This window comes from Miniopterus schreibersii, assembly GCF_964146895.1.
Source record: "Miniopterus schreibersii genome assembly, chromosome: 1".
Lineage (NCBI taxonomy): Eukaryota > Metazoa > Chordata > Mammalia > Chiroptera > Miniopteridae > Miniopterus > Miniopterus schreibersii.
In genome coordinates this window covers 160,751,123-160,769,597 of record NC_138101.1, presented here as the reverse complement: position 1 = coordinate 160,769,597, position 18,475 = coordinate 160,751,123, and the positions used below count along the sequence as shown (strand labels likewise).

The window sequence follows — 18,475 nt, the reverse complement described above, 5'->3', positions numbered from 1 at the left end:
AAATCATTAATTAATCCATTAGTGTTTGAGTCAAGTTCTACCCTAGATGCTAAAGATATAAATTTGATTAGGACAAAGACCCTGACCTCAAGCAGTTCATAATCTAACCTTCACAATCTTCTTGCATTTCTAAAACCAAATCAGTGTTTTGAAAATAGGCTTGTGGGGCTACCCTTAACACAGTAATATTATCTATTTTTATTTTTATTAAAATACAGTCGGCAGAATACTTACTATAACTACATATCTGTAATCATTATATTTCCCTAGGAACAATACAAATTACCTAATCTCTATATTGCAAAACCTAAAATTTCTCTTCATTTTCACTAAAAATATGAATATACACTAAAAATTAACCAGTTGATTTAACATTCTTAAAAATTATAAATCATGATTAGCATCACATCAGAATAAGAAAATCTACAGGCATACCTTGTTTTATTGTGCTTCACAGGTGTTGGGTGTTTACAAACTGAAGGTAAGACCCTTCACCAGCAAAGAGAGATTATGACTTGCTTTATTGCAATACTCGATTTATTACAGTGGTCTGGAACCAAACCCAAAATATCTCCAAGGTATGCGTGATTTAAGGAAATTTTATAAAGGGTTCTTAAAAAGTGAGGTGGGAGTATAAGTCAGTACAACTTTTCTAGAAATCAACTAGTCAGTATATTTAAAGTGTCTTAAAAATAATCCAATAATTCCCTTTATAGGACTTTACATGAAATAGAGACACAGAAAATTTTATGCAAAAAAGTTACCTGCATAATTATTTAAATTAGTGAAAAACTAGAAGTTACTGAAAACATCCATTCATGGAGAAGGGGCAAAAGAACTCAAGTTTTTGGACTTTACAAAATGTAATATGCCACCACTAAAAGTGAAATTTTTGAAAAATTATTATTGACCTGAGGAAATGCTCTCATATAATGGTAAGTGAAATAACAGGATAGGCATATGATCCAAGTTGCTATAAAGGAAATGTGTATATCCATCCACTTTGTGTAGAAAAAAGGATGGAAAGTTATACACCAAAATGATTATCACTGAGTGGTATGATTAAAGAGAGTTTGGGTTTGTTTTTATTTTCTTTTTCCCCTACAATGAATATGTTTGGAAAATGTATTACAATATGCATAGGAAAAAACACTAAAAGAGAAATAATGGTTAACTCTGTATTGTGATATTATGGCAATTTTAGCTTCTTCCTTAAAATTTTTTTTTTTTAGTTTATTGCATAGTGAATATGCACATCATTAGAGAAGAAGTGAAAAAAAATTACTGATAACTTAAGATAATGGACCATGAAAGCATTATCAGATCTGAAGAAACTATAATTCAGATACCTAGTATGAGATATACAAAAAAAATTAATAATCCTATACCCTTTAAATTTAAAACATCATGCAATTGTCCCATCAATGGTAGACAACCATTTTTAGAACTTTTACAGGTTAATCAACTTGATCCCAAAACTTACCAGCCCCCATAAAAAATCAATTGCTATTGGGGACCCAAGTCCTTCTGATGGAGGCCTCTCGCCCCCAAAATATCAATTGCTACTAAGGACTCACAGTGCTGCAAGGAACCTCAAGGGATCATTTAACCCTGGTGTATTCAAACCACTAGGAAAGTGAAACATTTGAATAAATGTCATTTTAGCTATTTAATAAATTATAATAAAGAGCAACATACACTCAAATGTGTTATATACCAAATCTTATGTCAACCAAAATATGAACTAGTGCAGACTGTGGCTCTTGATGTCCCATAAATGTGTCACTGATTAGGAAAGTAAGAGCTCTTTGCTGTCTCTTTAAAAATTTCAGGCCACTCAAGTCAAATTATTCAAGTTACCAGACTAGTATAGTACACCTGGGTAATTCTCAGATACCAGGCATGGCACAGCAAATTTACACAGTAAATGCTTTCATCATGGCTGTTGTACAATAACTAGTAAAAACCTAATGCATGGTTTAAAGAGAGTTATATTATAGGTAGCTTTAGTGCTTATTTTAAGTTTTGAATAATTCTTGTATAACTTATATTTATGAATTTTTAAAAATGCAAGCGGGTATTTAACCATATTTAGTGCTTCAACTTTAAAACAAATTTCTGATCACTCCTCTTTCAAGGGTGTGGATAAGTTTAACCAAGGAAAATCTAAGTCTGCAAAATAAGCTTTTAAAAAAATACTTATAGGTATCAGTAAGTCTCAGTTTTTCTAAAATTTTTATTTATTGATTTTTAGAGAAAGAGGAAGGGAGAGAAACATTGATTTGTTGTTCCACTTACTTATGCATTCATTGGTTCCTTCTTATATGTGCCCCAACCCTGGCATATGGGGATAATGCTCTAATCAACTGAGCTAACCAGTCAGAGCCTGTAAAATAAGCTTTTAAACCACAATTTATGAGAATTAAAATTTTCCTGACGCTGTGAAGTATTTTCCGTACTTCATTGTTGATCCATCGAAAAGAGCCTCAATTTTTGCCCTGGTGGGTGTTTCTCAGTGGTTAGAGCATAGGCGGAAGCATTGAAGGGTGACAGGTACCTGGGTTGCAGGTTCCAGCCCACCCCAGGGTGGGAAGCAACCAATCAATGTCTCTCTCTCTCTCTCTTTCTCCCCTCTCCTTCCTCCCTTCCACTCTCTCTAGAAAGCAATGGAAAAAAATACCCTCGGATGAGGATTAAAAAAATATATATAGCCTCGATTTTTAAAAATTTAATGACTTTTTTTGTTTGGTATATTACCAAAAAAAGTCTCATTATTTCATTTGATCAAGTTTTGTGGAAGTTTTTCCCTCCCACCTGAACATTGCTCCTCCACCTAGCCATCCTTTAGTTCTCCGGTGAAAGTCATCTCTTGCAGTAAACTTGGCAGTTCCTCAAATCTGAAAGAGTCACTTACTCCCTGCTCCCACAACACCCTGAACTTTCTCCACCTCAGGAATCTTCAACAAGCAGAACTCAATTGTAGCAATTTTCTTTGTTGCTCTACCACCTGGCTGGTAGCCAACAAATATTTGTTAAACAAATTAGCTAAACAGATTAATCACGTCACCACCTCCATTTCACAAAAATCATATAGTATAAGATAAGCTCTACTAGTAAGTTTACAGATGAGGAAACTAAGGTACAGAAAGGGAAATTACCTTGTCCAAGGTTCCAAAACTAGTAAATGACAACAGAAACTAGAACCTGGAACTCGTAAGTCAGGAGCTATTTGCACCGCACCACGCCGCTTCTATTTAAATCCTAGGTCTATTTGACACAAGCCAGATGGGGCAAACGAAAATGTTCAGCGTAAGGAATTTCTGGAAAGACAATTTGGCTTGCCACTTCTCTCCAGAATCTAGAAGGAAGCTGGCTCCCGGGACAGTCTTACAAATTCTAATTACAGGATTTTAGCATTTTTCCTAGGAAAAAAGGCCCCACCGGCCGATTGGGGACCCTGACACCCTATTCCGGAAACTAAACAATAAACCCGAAGGTCAAAATTCGGCGCCTAGAGACTAACAAACAGCCTTCTTATCACATTACTTCATTCTCAGCAACTTTTTAGTCCTCCCTGCTTCCCGGTTCGCTCAGCCCGTTCACATCACAGAGCTCCTTCCCGCCTCAGACCTGAACCGGTCTTACTGCATTATCTCCTCGCTGACATCCAGGCCAAAAGTTTTCCGCAGCTGCTGGGTGCACCAGCTCACCAGCTGCTCCCGGGACGCCACACCAGCCACCGCCATTTTCCCCAGCCGGAACCAGCTGGGCTGAGGAAGCCTCGAGTACGGCGCGGGACTAGTTCCCTTCGCAACACCGACTTCGCGCGCGCGGGTTCCGCCAGGCTGCACCGCCCCGCGCGAGGGCACCGCCCCCAGCGCAGATCCCTCCCACCTGGGCGTCTCCTCCCGCTGCTCGCGGCGTAGTGTAGTTGAGAGCATCAGCGCGAAATTCTTCCGCATTGTCAGACGTAGGACTCGAGAAGGGAGCGTTTTGTTAAGACAGTACAAGTACCTATAAAAGCTACAGTTTAGGAAAAACAAAACTATAACCCAAATTGAGGGGCCAATTTTAAATAGTCGGTTTTATGGAAACCACTTAAAAACTGGGAAGCTGCCCGGCCGGGCGTGGCTCAGCTGTTGAGCGTCGACCTAGGATCCAGGCGATCAGGGTTCGGTTCCTGGTCAGGGCACATGCCCGGGTTGCGGGCTTGATCAATGACTCTGTCGTCATTGATGTTTCTACCTCTCTCTCTCCCTCTCCTTTCCTCTCTCTGAACAGTCAATAAAGACATATTTTAAAAAAAAATTGGGAAGCTAAGGTAAAGCACTATAAGGGTTTGCTCTAGTGGTAGTGGTTGTATTAATACCGTCCCCCTCCCCCCCGCCCGTCCCCGTCCCCGTCCCCGCAGTAGTCTAATACTAGATTCACGCTGCTAAAACCTCTTTCTGTTTAATTTTTTGAGCCAGGTGTTTCCCAGGAGGGCCAAGACGACTCAGCAAGCGCAAGGGGGTAAAAAACTTTAATGAAACAGATGTTGGGATTTGGATTTAAAGATCTGCCGCAAGAATTCTCTGTAGTGATAAAGATCACTGTAGTGATCAAAATCCCCACAGAAGTTGAAGGTATGTATTTCAACGCACGGTGACCAGATTTAAAGGTGTTTTGCATTCCTTAGTCCACTCGGGAAAATTTAGCCAGACTTTTCTGAAGAGCATAATGTCTTTTGATATAGTTAATACATTTAATTGGCTGGCTTTGTTTTACATTTATAGGTTTCTCATTCCCATTAGGCTATTTAGACTAAGTAATTACATTAATTGGATGCTGTTTTCATTACCGTAAATAATCAAAATCATAAGTGTATTGATTTACATTGTGTTTCAATTGTCTTATTAATTTGGAAAAACGTGGTATTCTAGCTTTAAAAATATTCTGTGAATGTCCATTACTAGTGGGTACAAGTTTTGTTTCTTCATAAATATTCTCTGCATTTAATACTAATTATAACATAGCCAAAAAGTTTACCTGTTTCTTTATCTGTTCAGTCCCTACAACTAAAATATTAACTTCTTAACGACAAAAACTATGACTTCAGTTTTATTTACAGTAAGACTTAATACATCATACATATTATGATGAAATTACTAGGTACTCAAGAATAAAAATGTTCTTTTTTAATAAGGCATGCTAAAGATTGTAATTTCTAGTTTGTAATGACTAATATAACGTAATATCATTTACAATCATCATCATTTATTAAAACGAATTTCTGTCTGAGCAAAGCAAGCACACCTGTTTAACATGACTTACAGATATTCTTTCATATACTCAGGCAGAAATTTTAATCATGCATACTGCAATTTTTCTTAATGTCCTAGGCCTTTGAAATTTTCGGATTTGTACCACAGATCTCTGTGTTTTATTTAACTGTAAAGGAAAAGCACTTCCTCAAAGTAAACATTTAAATTAAGAATTTTTACTAGAGCCCTGGCTGGTGTGGCTCAGTTGTTTGAGGGCTGTCCCATGCACCGAAAGTTTGACGTTTTGATTCCCGGTCAGGTTGCAGGTTCCATCTGTGGTCAGGTTGCCAACAGGAGGCAACCCACCAGGAGGAGGAAACTGATTGATGTTTCTCTTTAACATCCATGTTTCTCTTTCTTCCTCTCTCCCCCTTCCTCTCTCTCTAAAATCAATAAAAACATATTTTTTAAAAAAGAATTCTTACTAGGCATCACTGCTTTTTTCCTTTTTTACTCGGCATGCATCCTTCCCTATCATAATTGGTATTAAAAAGACAAACATCCAAAAAATAAATAAAAGACATCCTAACAAACACAGCTATAGTAGTGTGTAGACTGTCCTTGTGTGCAAGGGTATATTTGCAATTCTTTGTAGTAGTTGATAAGCGGATTAGGATAAAAACCCCCAGCAGATTCTCTATGCAGTTCTAACTTCTGCAAGAATCTGGGATAAGAGTTCAAATAGTAATTCAGGTACTTGTAGAAGCCACTATAACTGAAAAGGAAATGTGTATTGAAGAACCATTGTGTATTGAGAAGGGCATGTTTTGACAAATAACAAAGGAATATACCCTGGGTCTTGTTGATTTTTCTGACAGGAATTTGGCTGTAATCTTAGACTCCAAGGTTTAGGACAAAGCTACAAGTAATTTCCTGCTATTTTAATGCTAATTTCAGCTGTCGTCTAGAGTCCTTTTTTTTTTTTTTTTTTTTAATCCTCACCAGAGGATATTTTTTCCCCCATTGCTTTTCAGAGAAAGGGGGGAAGGGAGAGGGAGAGAGAGACCAAAGTGAGAGATACACATTGTTTGGTTGCCTCCTGCACCTGTACCTGCTGGGTCCAGGGCGGAGGACTCAGTCCACAACCAAGGTTCAAGCCAAGCCCTTGATCGGAATCGAACCCAGGACCTTCAGTCCACAGGCTGATGCTCTAACCACTGAGCCAAAACCGCTAGGGCTGTCTAGAGTCTTTAATTCTAAATCACAAAGTAGTAGTTGATCCTGTTAAAATACTAAAAAGTTCCTAAAGTTCAAACATTTATTGGAGAAAATCAAGGCAGTGCTTATTCCTTCAGGGATGCTTTTCAAGTGAGCGTTTAACAAAATCCCACGGTAAGAGCATTTGATGTTTTATGCATGGTATCCAGAGAGTGACAGTCACTCCCCAGGGGTATTGTAATTAGAAGGTAGGCATAGGCATAGAAAATAGTTATGAGCTCCTATTTTAGACTTATGCTCACTGTCTGCCAGATATGTACCCTTAGCACATTTGGCATATTTTTAACACTCTTAGACTATACAGATCTCGAGAAGGCGGTTTATTAATTTGTTTCTTTTATGTGTGTTTGTACATACAATTCACTAGTTTTTCCCTTAGTTTCACACCATCCTAAAAACGACGTTAAAAAAAAAAAACCCTAATAAATTGTATTAGCTTCCTTTTCTCCCATTCCGTAGAATTGTTTTAGTTAGGGACGCGCTGGAGAGAGATCCTGCCGTAAGTATTAAAGGAAAGTTCTATTTATTTTTACTTGCATGAAAAAGTCCATTTCAGGTTTCACTTCCAGGAGTCAATCACTGTGGACTTAACCCTGAGATAACTTTTGAACAAATGGTAAAATTCTCGTTCTCTGCTGGGTTTTCTTTGCCGAGCAAGCCCGTTTCCCTAGTTCAAGATGGTGCCCCCACCCCATTGAAAACCTTAAACCCCACGGCGGCCTCGGGGAGGCGCCCGGCACCGCCCGGCGGGGGCGGTACCAATCGCTGGCTGCTGCGTTGACGGACGGGCCAGCGCGGTGCCAGGAACCTGCCGCTGTCTCCCCGGGCACCGGCAATTGGTTGCGGGGGACGGCGCGGAGCCAATGGGGAGAGGGCGCGGAACCAATGGGGAGAGTCCGCGGAGCGCGGGAAAGAGCCCCGTATAAACTGTGCCAGGAGATTCGTTTTCTTGTTCTGGTCCAGTGAGGCGCCCTGCGCGGAAAAGGCAGTTGGCCGCTCGCATCTCCTCTCGTTTGAACATGGTGCGGACTAAAGCGGACAGTGTCCCGGGCAGCTACAGAAAAGGTGAGGCAGTGGAGCGGGGTAGTGGAGGGCAGGCTGTGCGGCTCGCTGCCCCCGCCGCGGGCGGGAGAGGTGTGCGGGGCAGGGGGGTCCACGGCTCTGTGTGCCAAACTCTAACAACTGCGGGCTTGGAAGCAGGGGCCCAGCCCCTTAAACAGGAGGAAGGAGCGGAGGGGACGGGGGGGGGTTATCCTACTGTTCCGGATCCTGGGGCTCTCCAAGAGCTTGGGTCCGGGACCGTGGTGAGAATGGCTCTGAGGTTTGGTGTCGGCGGAACCTTACTGTCCCCTTCTAAACGCCCTCGTTTGCCTGTCTCCGCAGTGGTGGCTTCTCGAGCCCCCAGGAAAGTGCTTGGTTCCTCCACCTCTGCCACTAATTCCACGTCGCCTTCGTCCAGGAAAGGTAAGAAGCGCTCCTGCAAGCTCCTGGTGGAACTCTCTCGAAAGGGGATCAGGCCTTGCACCACAGTTCTCCCCTTGGCACCACATTTTTCCTGACCTGCAAGCACCCTGACCCATCGTGGAATTGATTTTCCTGAGATCCTCATGCTCGAATTTCTTCCTTGCCCTATGATATACTGAGGGGGCCATGGACTCCTGGAGAACTGGTTTAGAGGTGCGGAGCGTATGGAAAAGAATCTCAAGCCTCGACGTTAGGAACAATTTATCTTCAAATCTATTTTTTCTGGTTTAGAGTTTTTATTTTTAATACTGAAAAATGGCTCTTTTAAATTTTTGATGGATTTTTTTTTAGAGAGAGGAAGAGAGAGAGAAACATTGATTGGTTGCCTCCCCTGAGGGCCCCGCCAGGGATCTTATCTAATCCCAACCTAGGTATGTGCCCTGACTAGGGATCTGACCACAACCTAGGAATGTGCCCTGAACGAAATCAAACCCAACAGCTTTTGGTGTAGGGGGATGACGCTCCAACCAATTGAGCTACACCAGCCAGGGCACAAATGGCTTTTTCTTGTAAGAGATTATGAAGTATCTCTTTACTAGATTAAGAATTAGGATGACAGTTTGCCAATACTAATCACATTGTCTTCTTTGTGTAAACGTTTTGTTTTCATTTTTGCATGTTTTTCTCTTCCCTTTTAAAATTTTAATTATTTATTTTTAGTATAGCGTCTGTGTGTTTTCCGACTTTGCAGCTCCTGATACTGCCTTTGAGTCATAGTAATGAAACCCGGCCAGGGAAATAGCTTAACACTGCTCCTGTGCAAGGATAACTTGAGAAAATACCATGCCATCTGTTACCTGATTCCTTTTGGTAGGAAACTGAGGGTAAGGAAGATTAATTCCACAAGGTCTAGTTAAGAACATACAAGAAAACCCTGTTAAAGACTTCATGGGTTTTTATGTTAATTCAAATTTACTCCTATTATAAACATTTTATTAGAAAATATTTACTATTTCAATTTCTTGAGATAAAAAGGAATAATAGGTCAAAAATTTTGAAACTAGATGAATTTATTGAGAATATCTTATACCCTGTATCACTACACTAATTTTCACTTAGGGGTACATTATCTCTCCCATTGTTGAAACACAACTGAATAGGTCCTTAATGAACTTGTGTTGGAGAAATGTACCTATTAAAGCATTTTATAGTTTTCTATTTTTAATCAATAATTAACTGTATGAAATTGGTAACATCCTTAATTTAAAGATGAGGAAATTTAAGTTCAGGTTACATCGGTAAAGGTCACACAACTAAATCTGCAGAGCTGGGTTTGAATTCTCTGCTGAACTATCTGTTGCTGCTACATACTTTCTAGTAGTGAAAGCATTCTCATAAGTTTCCTTCAAGAACATTATGAACCAAAGGATCGCTATTTTTAAAGGCCATTTGTACTTTTTAAAAAGTACAAACATATAACTTCAGACAATATATATGGGATTACTTTCATCAGTTTTTTTGACAGTTAGAGTTTGTGACAAATGTATTTAAAGCAAAGGATATATGTTGTAACAATAATTTGCTCCTCTTGGTATTCTAATCATTATTTTGTAAAAAGGATAGAAATTTTCCCTTTATATTACTGTTTTAAATAATCAGGAATTGGATTTGCCTTATAAAAAGGAGTCAAGTACTTTGAAAAGTGGAACCTATTTATGTGGAAATGTTCACTGCTGTACACTACTTATTTAGCCTTCTATATCTGCTTTAACTAAATGACCTTATTAAGTAAAAATCTGTCAGTTTATCCCTGGCTGGGTAGGTCAGTTGGTTAGAGTGTCCTCCCGATATGCCAAGGTTGCCAGTTTTGCAGGTCAGGGCACATACAGGAATCAACCAATGAATGCTTGGATGGGTAGAACAAAAAATCAATGTTTCTCTCTCCCTCTCTCTCCCTTTCCCTTCTTCTTTCTCTAAAATCAATAAATAATAAAAAATTTTTAAAATTTGGCAGTTTATGGTGCTAACTTATATTAGGAAAAAGTGTGTCAAACTTCATTATGACAATGCATAAGGCTATTTAAATAGCTTTGCTTGTAGATTAAATATGAAAAATATTTTCCAGCTGTAAAAATTCCATTAATGCTATTTTCTAGGCTAAAGGATAATTATAATAAAGTATTATTGTACATTACTCTATAATACTATATAATGTACTATTAATGGAATACAGCTTTATTTTCTCACATTTTCCACTTCTTTATTTTAAGATGGATGTAATACCATTTAATACCCTTTAGATTTGATTAAAAAAAATTAAGTTTCCCTTTACGAATGGCTAATGTATTCTTAGTTCTTATTTAGTTCCACCTGTTTATATTTTATAGCTGAAAATAAGTATGCAAGAGGGAATCCAGTTTGTGTGCGCCCAACTCCCAAATGGCAAAAAGGAATTGGAGAATTCTTCAGACTGTCCCCTAAAGATTCTGAGAAAGAGAATCGGATTCCTGAAGAGGCAGGAAGCAGTGGCTTAGGAAAAGGAAAGAGAAAGTAAGTTTTTATATTCTGGAATATAAGAAAATATTTATATTCTTTAAAATAAAAGACATCAGGATATTGAGTAACTTTAAAGTTTCTCCTTGAGAAGATAAGAAGATACAAACCAAAGGATTTTTAAAACTTGTGCTAATCTCTTATTAAAAATCACTCCCAAATTTCAAACATCAATGAAAGGTATTATTTTTACTCATTCCAGTCACTTAAAGAGGATCAGTTCACATCAAGATGAGTGCTACATATTATTAACCATGAATTTCCTATCTTTAGTCTTTAATTTTTAATGTCTGTTTTCTAGTCTTTTCCAACAAGCAATTTCCATGTTGATTTATCTAGTTTGAGTTTTATTAACCCTGCTCCTTAAAAAACTTAATTCAACCTCCAGATGAAATATATACATAACCAATGTAGAAAAGTTGGAAAACATAAAAACCCCACCACTTAGAAACAACCAAAACTAATTCCATTGTGTATTTTCTTTACAACTTCTCTATAAATACTTAAGAAAACTTCAAAACAAGGTGGGAATAAAACTGCACACATACAGAATTCAGTATGCAAACTTTTTAGGAAGATAACTCATGCTTTTTAAGCTTTTAATGTGAGGAAAATAAATGCTCATGATAAGTGTTAAGCAGAAATTCTGAATGCAGAAGTACAATCTTTTTGGAAAAGTACCAAATGTCTATGAAATCCACCAATTACTAATAATACTGAATGAAAATATACCAGATATCAATAGAGATCATCTCTTGGTCCAGGGTTCGATTCTGACCAAGGGCACGTACCTTGGTTGCCAGTCAATCCCTGGCGCTAGTCGGGGTGTGTGTGGGAGGCAACCAATTGATGTGTCTCTGTCACATCAATGTTTCTCTCTCTCTCTCTCTCTCCCCCCTCCCCCCTCCCCCCCCCTTCCACTCTCTCTGAAAAACAATGGAAAAAAGATCTTCGGGTGAGGCTTAAAAACAAATAAACAAAAAACCCACCTCTCCTTATAATAAGTGCTACCAATTTTCTTTTAATATCCCCAAGCAGCATTTATTTACCCACTGAATTCCAAAACATTTAATTTAGAAGTCTGGCATTTCAATAATTACCCATCTTGATTGACATGGGCTGACACACAAGGACAATAGCCAAAGAGTTACAAAGAATAAATCCATGGTTCTTAGACAATTGCACCACCCCTCCACTAAAGTTACAGGTATCAAAACTTTAGATGCATTGCATTGAAAAGGTTTGTGCACATCATAATTTAAAGAGGCATACAAGACACTACTGAAACCTTACTTTAACAGTTTATTATAAAGCGGATGGAAAGGAGCAAGTGTTCTCTTTGTATCAGCTTCCCTTAACAGTTTTCCATTCACTGAACAAAGAAGTGGGAGGGGTGTATTCATTTTTACATGTACAATATGTACACTGCTTATTAACAAAACACTAAATGGGTTATTTAAATATTGTAGCCTGTTTTGGCTAATTCTTTTTCCGAAACTTCTCCATTGCTTTTGCCTGGAATTCACAACTATCAAGAGGCATAGTAAAATGCCTCATTCAGAACACACTTGTCTCCACAATTTGAAAAGAAAACTCCTGTGGGCTCAAAGCAACCATCATTCCAGCAATGCCCATGAAGATTTATCTGAAACTACTTCCCAGGGGGCAGGGGAGCAGAGCTGATTAGCTGTGCTGCCAAGATAGATAGGTTTAGCACTAGATATTTAGGGATTGTGGCAAGGAAGAATTGGTGATGGGGGGGTTGTGGGTGAACGAAAGTCCAGAGACCCAAAGGCTCTTCAGTAGCCTTCTGCTTCTTTATCGTGCTGCTTGCTCATGTAGAGGGTGAGGTTGTCACAAGTGCTACCAATTTTCAACAACAACATACTTTTAAGAATCAGGAAAAAAAATAATGCCACTTGGAAGGAAAGACAATGGAAACCTTCTTTAATATAGATTTATAAGTGATAGGGTCCAGGCTCTCTAAATAACTTTGAAATATTTTGTTTAAAAACAAATTGTTTGAAAACAAATTATTTGATTGTGGGCGGACAATGGTGAGGGCAGGTGGGAGATCATGCCACTTCACTGCCACTATGATGCCTCCTGATTTAAGACCCTGCTAGTTACCTCCCCTGCACCATGCAGGAGCTCAAGATCCTCCAGTACACCAAGCGGTGGGCCCAGCATAGTGCCATGACCAGCGTGGGCAAGGGTATGGTGGCTAGGCTCAGTCTCGAGCTGCTGTTTCTGGTGCTGCTTCTACCCACGCAGATTTATTCGCATGTTCCTTTGACCGGCACACCAGAATGTCTTGAAACCACAATGTTATCCAAATGTGCTTTGCCATTAACAGCCAGTCTCCATGCGGTATTGTTTGCTCTTATACATCTCTACGTTTAAAAGACTCAGACTAAGAAATATCTACAGTTCACCAACCCATATTCTATAGCCCAATCCATATGGCATCTTGAAGTCCAATGTGGCAAAGAAAAACAGGTCTTTCTCAAATCTACTAATTTCTAATCTAAAAATGCAGAAAATGTTGAGAATCTCACATTGGATTGGTTTAAAGAATATCTGTGGGTTTGACTATGTAATGAATACCAATGGTAAATACGCTGTAGTTTCACGTATAAGAATGAAGAGAGAGACAACAGAAAATTAATGATGTGATTAAATGTAGCTTATAAGTTTTAAGTATGGACACCTAAAACTTTACCTTGAAAGTAAGAATAATTTCACCTGGATCTAGAGAAAAAGGATTAACTGTAAAGTGGAGAGTCGGTTTTCACTTTGCTTCATTAAATCTAGAATGCAGTAAAATGATTAGGTAATATAAAGAGCTTCCGTGATTTCATTTATATGTACATTGGAAGGAACCACCAAGTGTTACTATAAATCCTTTGTATTTCAGCAGTCCTAATTTGTTAAATTTTTTTTTGTTTTTTATTGAGACTTTAGAGAAAGGGAGGGAGAGAGAGAGAAACATCGATGTGAGAAACATCAATTGGTTGCCTCCTGGTCGAACCCACAACCTGGGTATGTGCCCTAATCAGAAACTGAACCCACCACCTTTCAGTGTATGGGATGATGCTCCAACCAACTGAGCCACACCGACCAGGGCATCAGCAGTCCTAATTTAATGTTGACATGTTCTACATAAAGTTTCAGTTTTTTTAATATGTCTTTATTGATTTTAGAGAGAGGAAGGGAGAAGGAGAGATAGAAACATCATTGAGGAGAGAGTCATTGATCAGCTTCCTCTCACACCTCCCCCACTGGGGATCAAGCCTGCAACCCAGGCATGTGCCCTGACCAGGAATCAAATGACCATCTCCTGGATCAGACCATCTCCTGGATCATAGGTCGATGCTCAACCCCTGAGCCACTCTGGCCAGGCTACATAAAGTTTTACACTGTTACGTTTTCAGTATTCTCTTGGGAACTTAACTCTTTCCTCTGGGCCTTTGAATTTGACATAGAGTTTGACTTTAGGTCGTAATTGACATGTGCCAGGGCAATGATGGATTTGAATCTACTACAAATCTAACCATGAGTAATTCTTGCATATACACTTAAAAGTCTAATGACAGACATTTCCTATCACATATTTCCCTCCAATAGGAGTGCAAGATTTTTTAAGATAACTTGGATCGCTTAAACTGATTCCAAAGATTAGAAGTGCATTAATATCAATCATTCTTAAAATACTGCTTTTTATTTCTGCATATGCTGGATAATTTTTACAATTTAAAAACTTAGCTGTTTACAATTTAATAACTTAGCCGTTTCTTAAATCTTGAAATTAAGAGACAAATATATGAAAGAGACAAAAATAATGTATATTAGGTATTTGGGAAGTGAAGACTAGAAACTTGCCTGCGTTAAATTTACAACTCTTTTGTGCTTTTTTTGTAAATATTTTTAAAAAGCTTTATAAATCAGAATAGCTACATTTGGAACACTTTCTATACCAGTCAATGTATTTAAATTGTTAGAATCTGGTCTAAGTGTACTTGGTTCTGGAAATTAAAACTTTTTACAACTGCTTTGATATACAAAAGCCTTTTTAGAAATAGATACTCCATGAAATCTTTGGTTCACATGTCACATTCTGATGTTTAGATATTACAGTATACAGCATGGCCATAGTATTCTTAAGTCTTAAGCCAGTATTTGCCATCTTTAATTTTTCATATTTTTTATTGAGTTTATTGGGGCAATGTTGGTTAATAAAATTATATAGGTTTCAATTCTATAATACATCATCTGTATATTGTATTTAGTTCACCACCCCAAGTCAAGTCTCTTTCCATCACCATTTATAACTTTGTCTACCTCCCCCCTAATATTTGCCATCTTAAGAAACCTAAACAGGAACAACCAGATCCAATAGATAGCAAGCTATATGAGATCTGTGTGTGCGAACACTCTTTTTTGCTTTATATCTGAACACTGTACATCTGTTTTGGTTTGTATTTTGTGTTTGGAACTTACTTGCATTTAACACAAGCTAAATAAAAATAAATGGCTGAAAGAGCAATTAAAACAAAGTATTTGACATATAAAGTGATTTTTCTGCATATAAAATTTTAAGAATTATTCAGTACTGTTCATAAGGTCATTTAGTAAATGGTTACTGAGCTCTTACTATCTTAGGAGATATGTAAAAAAGAATGTCAAACTCTGGAGCAGTAACTAAATTTTGGACTTTGTTGCTATATCACTATTATTGTTTTTTGGTTTTAATAAAAATCAACAACCAAAGGGATAAATTTTGGAGAGAGCCTTTACTATATATATATATATATATATATATATATATATATATATATATATATATCTTTATTTATTTATTTCAAAGAGAGGAAGGGAGAGAGAGAAATATCAATGGTGAGAGTCATTAATCCAGTGCCTCCTGCACGCCCCCTGCTGGGGATCAAGCCCGAAACCCTGGGCATGTGCTCTGACTGGGAATCGAACCTTGATCTCCTGAATCATAGGTCAGTGGGCAACTGCTGAGCCACACCAGCTGGGCTTTAATTGATTTTTTTAGAGAGAGGAAGGGAGGAGGAGAGAGAAATATCGCTGCCTCCTGCACGCTCCCTAGCAGGGATTGAGCTCTCAACGGTGGCATGTGCCCTGACCTGGAATCCAACTGGCAGCCTTTCAGTGCACAGTTCGCTGCCCAACCAACTGAGCCCCACCGGCCAGAGCAAGTCTCTTTCTTAAATTGGCCTTTGTTTAGGAAAGTTGTAATTACCCTTTTATTGATAGTAAATCAATAGATTAACTATTAATAGTAAATAGTAAACTATCAGTTTATCAGAATCACTTCTGCTATTAACTCTCTAGTTCATAATCTGGAATATGACAACTCCTATGGCTTTTTCTCACAAAGGCAGGGTAAACTCCATCAGTTGCATGGGGAAGAGTCAGACTCAAGAAAGACTAGCTACTTAAAACCTGAACAGAACCATGATACCTAAAGTAAACTAAGCCCTTGCTAAAAGGAACTTTGGTTCATGATAGTGTCCACTTGTTATCTTGATTAAATTTCTAGGAAAATAAAATGAAGACCTGTCCATAATCTAGTAGGTGAGTTAATGATGATCTCATACTGAGAATACCTTCGTTTTAGCATCCTCCTTTCACTACCTAGCTCTGTGATCATTCAGCTTACTAGATCTAATTTGAAAACTGATTATTTTAGGATAGATCTCACAAATTTTCATCAGCTCTAAAAAGAATTCTGATTTATGATTACATTTTTGACTTTTTTCCTATAAAAAGTGTAATGAGTACTAACGGCATTGGGATAATGTAACTCATTTTTCAAAACTTATAACTACCATATGCCAGCTTAAACATTTGGTTTTCTTCTAACTAGGTAATATATTCATATGGCTCAAAAGGGTATACAGTCAAATATGACACTTGCTGTTTTCTCTGCTCAAATGGGTTAAGTTTTTTTGCTTTTTACTATCACAAAGTTCTTGCTGATGGATTTAATTCCACTTTTATCATCCATTTAACATTTTGAAAGAAGATGCTATAGAAACAGATTTCTTTTTTGATACAAATGGCTACATATCCTAAAGAAGAAACACCGATTCTGTAAATTAACAGACAAAATAAATTGTGAAAAATTTTGTTTTAGCAGTTGGAATTTGTAGGTGTTTGTCAATTAATGGTTTTTTCCCCTCTCATTTCCAGTCACTTGACCAGACACACCGCACTATTAATGTTCTCAATTTATAGTTTGTAACTATTTTTGTTTAGTTTTTGAAAGTTGATTCTATTGAAGTTTTCTGTTCTTTCCACAGAGTACGTCCTTTGCCACCTGATGACGCAGATGATGAAAAAGAATAGAACTTTTTTATTCATCTTTAACTAATGTCTCCTGTTTACTCTGGTATTCTAGGATGTAAATTTGCATAAATGTATTTGTTCCAGTTAGCTTTGTTGACTAGGCATTTAATTAAAAAAAATGAGGGTTACGTAGTTATTCAAAAGCAAGTAGTTATGATATTGGAAGGTTTATGAGATAATTATGGTTACTTACCTTAGTATTCAGTGTTTGGTTTCTTTTACTTGTTATTAAGATTCTTGTTCTTGCTAAAAAGAAATCATTGCATGTATACAACAAATCTGTATTTGAGATTTGCTTAGATCTTTGTACTGCTGCCATTTTTATTGGCATTAGATTTTTGGGGATGGTGCCATATTTTCATTGCTTTTATTTGATTTAAAAAGCAGAGTTATATTTCTGCACATTTAAAAAAATCAGTATTAATTAAACTGCACCTATATCCTTTTTAAGAATTAGGGCTAAAGATACAATGTTGAAAAAATTTGATGGCTGTCTTCTTAGAAAAATGTAAGGGCAATTTGATCCTGAGGGTTTCAGGCAGAAAGATTTCATAGACTACATTAAAAGAGAAGATTTTTCTTAGAATATGCATTTGATTTGGTATGATAAAATATTACCCTCTGGAAAGCAGTGAAACATGAAAGGCAAATCATGCCATAAACCCAGAGCTCTCTAAAGTTCTTAGAGCTACCATTATGTTTTTCAAGACAACGGAGGTATAATTGAAGAGGTGGGTATAATATTAATTAGTAACAGTAATTCTTGCTTCCTCGTCACACTTTTTTGCTTACTGACATCTGTTGTCAAAATTAACCATGTTTTAACAGATATGTTTGCCTGAAGTTTGTTTTTAATAAATGCTTATTTTCACAATAGATTATATCCATTTGTGTTCTTCCGAAGATTACATTCTACTAGATTCTTCTGTTTTATTGCTTCCAAATACAAATCAGTGCTTTGATCTGATTTTATCACCTTCCAAATTGAGTCCTGATTACTCTAGATTACATTTTTTGCTTTGTCTTTTAGAGGTCAATATTAAGCAGAATGTTACTAAATTGCGAGTAGAGTTTTATCCTAAGCACTTCCTAGATAATTAGACTTATTAAGAAGTAGTTCAAATATATACTCTGTTAAAATCAAGTTTTGATGGGCCTGAAACCTGATTTGTTATTTTTCACTGATGGAGAGAGAAACTTTTTTGGTGGTGGGTCCCATGAAGTATAATTTTGATATGTAATTGTTTCTAAAAAAAAATTTGATCTAATGAAACTACAGTCTTTTCCAATATACATTTGATGATGTCTTACTTTTATTAGGTAGAATTGTCCCATGTAATGTTTTTTTGTCAAAGCTTTATGAAAATGTAGATTGGCAATTTAGCCTCTTCTAAACATAAGGGAAGTATAGACTCTTTCTATTGAAACTGAATAAAAAAATAAAACTTACACATTAAAAAGATACTTAAATTAAGTAATTTTGTACCCTTCTTCACAAAGCTAATCTGAGTCTCCCCTTTGATTGGATTATTCAAATTGTTAATGCTAGTGTTAAATACCTG

At 37.3% G+C, this 18,475-nt stretch overlaps 2 protein-coding genes across 4 annotated transcripts in view; one reads left to right on the top strand and one right to left on the bottom strand.

Annotated features, from left to right (window-relative positions):
* TRIP4 (thyroid hormone receptor interactor 4) overlaps positions 1-3,780 on the bottom strand; it is a 52,747-nt gene extending 48,967 nt beyond the window's left edge. The window contains exon 1 of one of the 2 annotated variants that reach the window (XM_081152376.1): positions 3,646-3,780. In XM_081152376.1, the coding sequence (XP_081008502.1) occupies positions 3,646-3,746 (101 nt within the window). In that variant the 5' untranslated portion in view covers positions 3,747-3,780. The remainder of the gene's footprint in view (positions 1-3,645) is intronic. The other variant, XM_081152377.1, reaches the window with a different exon arrangement.
* Positions 3,781-3,910: 130 nt separating this feature from the next.
* PCLAF (PCNA clamp associated factor) lies at positions 3,911-17,789 on the top strand. 2 transcript variants are annotated; one of them, XM_081162000.1, is made up of 6 exons: positions 3,911-4,321; positions 4,470-4,625; positions 7,485-7,586; positions 7,905-7,985; positions 10,373-10,535; positions 16,868-17,789. In XM_081162000.1, exons 2-6 carry the CDS (start codon positions 4,526-4,528, stop codon positions 16,911-16,913), a joined length of 492 nt encoding a protein of 163 aa, XP_081018126.1. In that variant the 5' UTR covers positions 3,911-4,321; positions 4,470-4,525; the 3' UTR covers positions 16,914-17,789. The 2 variants fall into 2 exon arrangements, with proteins under 2 accessions (XP_081018126.1, XP_081018127.1); XM_081162001.1 differs by lacking the exons at positions 3,911-4,321; positions 4,470-4,625; positions 10,373-10,535 and having other exon boundaries at positions 7,448-7,586.
* The last annotated feature ends 686 nt before the right edge of the window (positions 17,790-18,475 follow it).

What these genes read in the sequence shown, in the direction of transcription:
- PCLAF (XM_081162000.1), top strand. Translation starts at nt 4,526, where the DNA reads ATGAAACAGATGTTGGGATTTGGATTTAAAGATCTGCCGCAAGAATTC. An exon ending in CCCGGGCAGCTACAGAAAAG is followed by an intron (nt 7,587 to 7,904) that starts GTGAGGCAGTGG and finishes CTGTCTCCGCAG; the next exon opens with TGGTGGCTTCTCGAGCCCCC. An exon ending in TTAGGAAAAGGAAAGAGAAA is followed by an intron (nt 10,536 to 16,867) that starts GTAAGTTTTTAT and finishes TTCTTTCCACAG; the next exon opens with AGTACGTCCTTTGCCACCTG.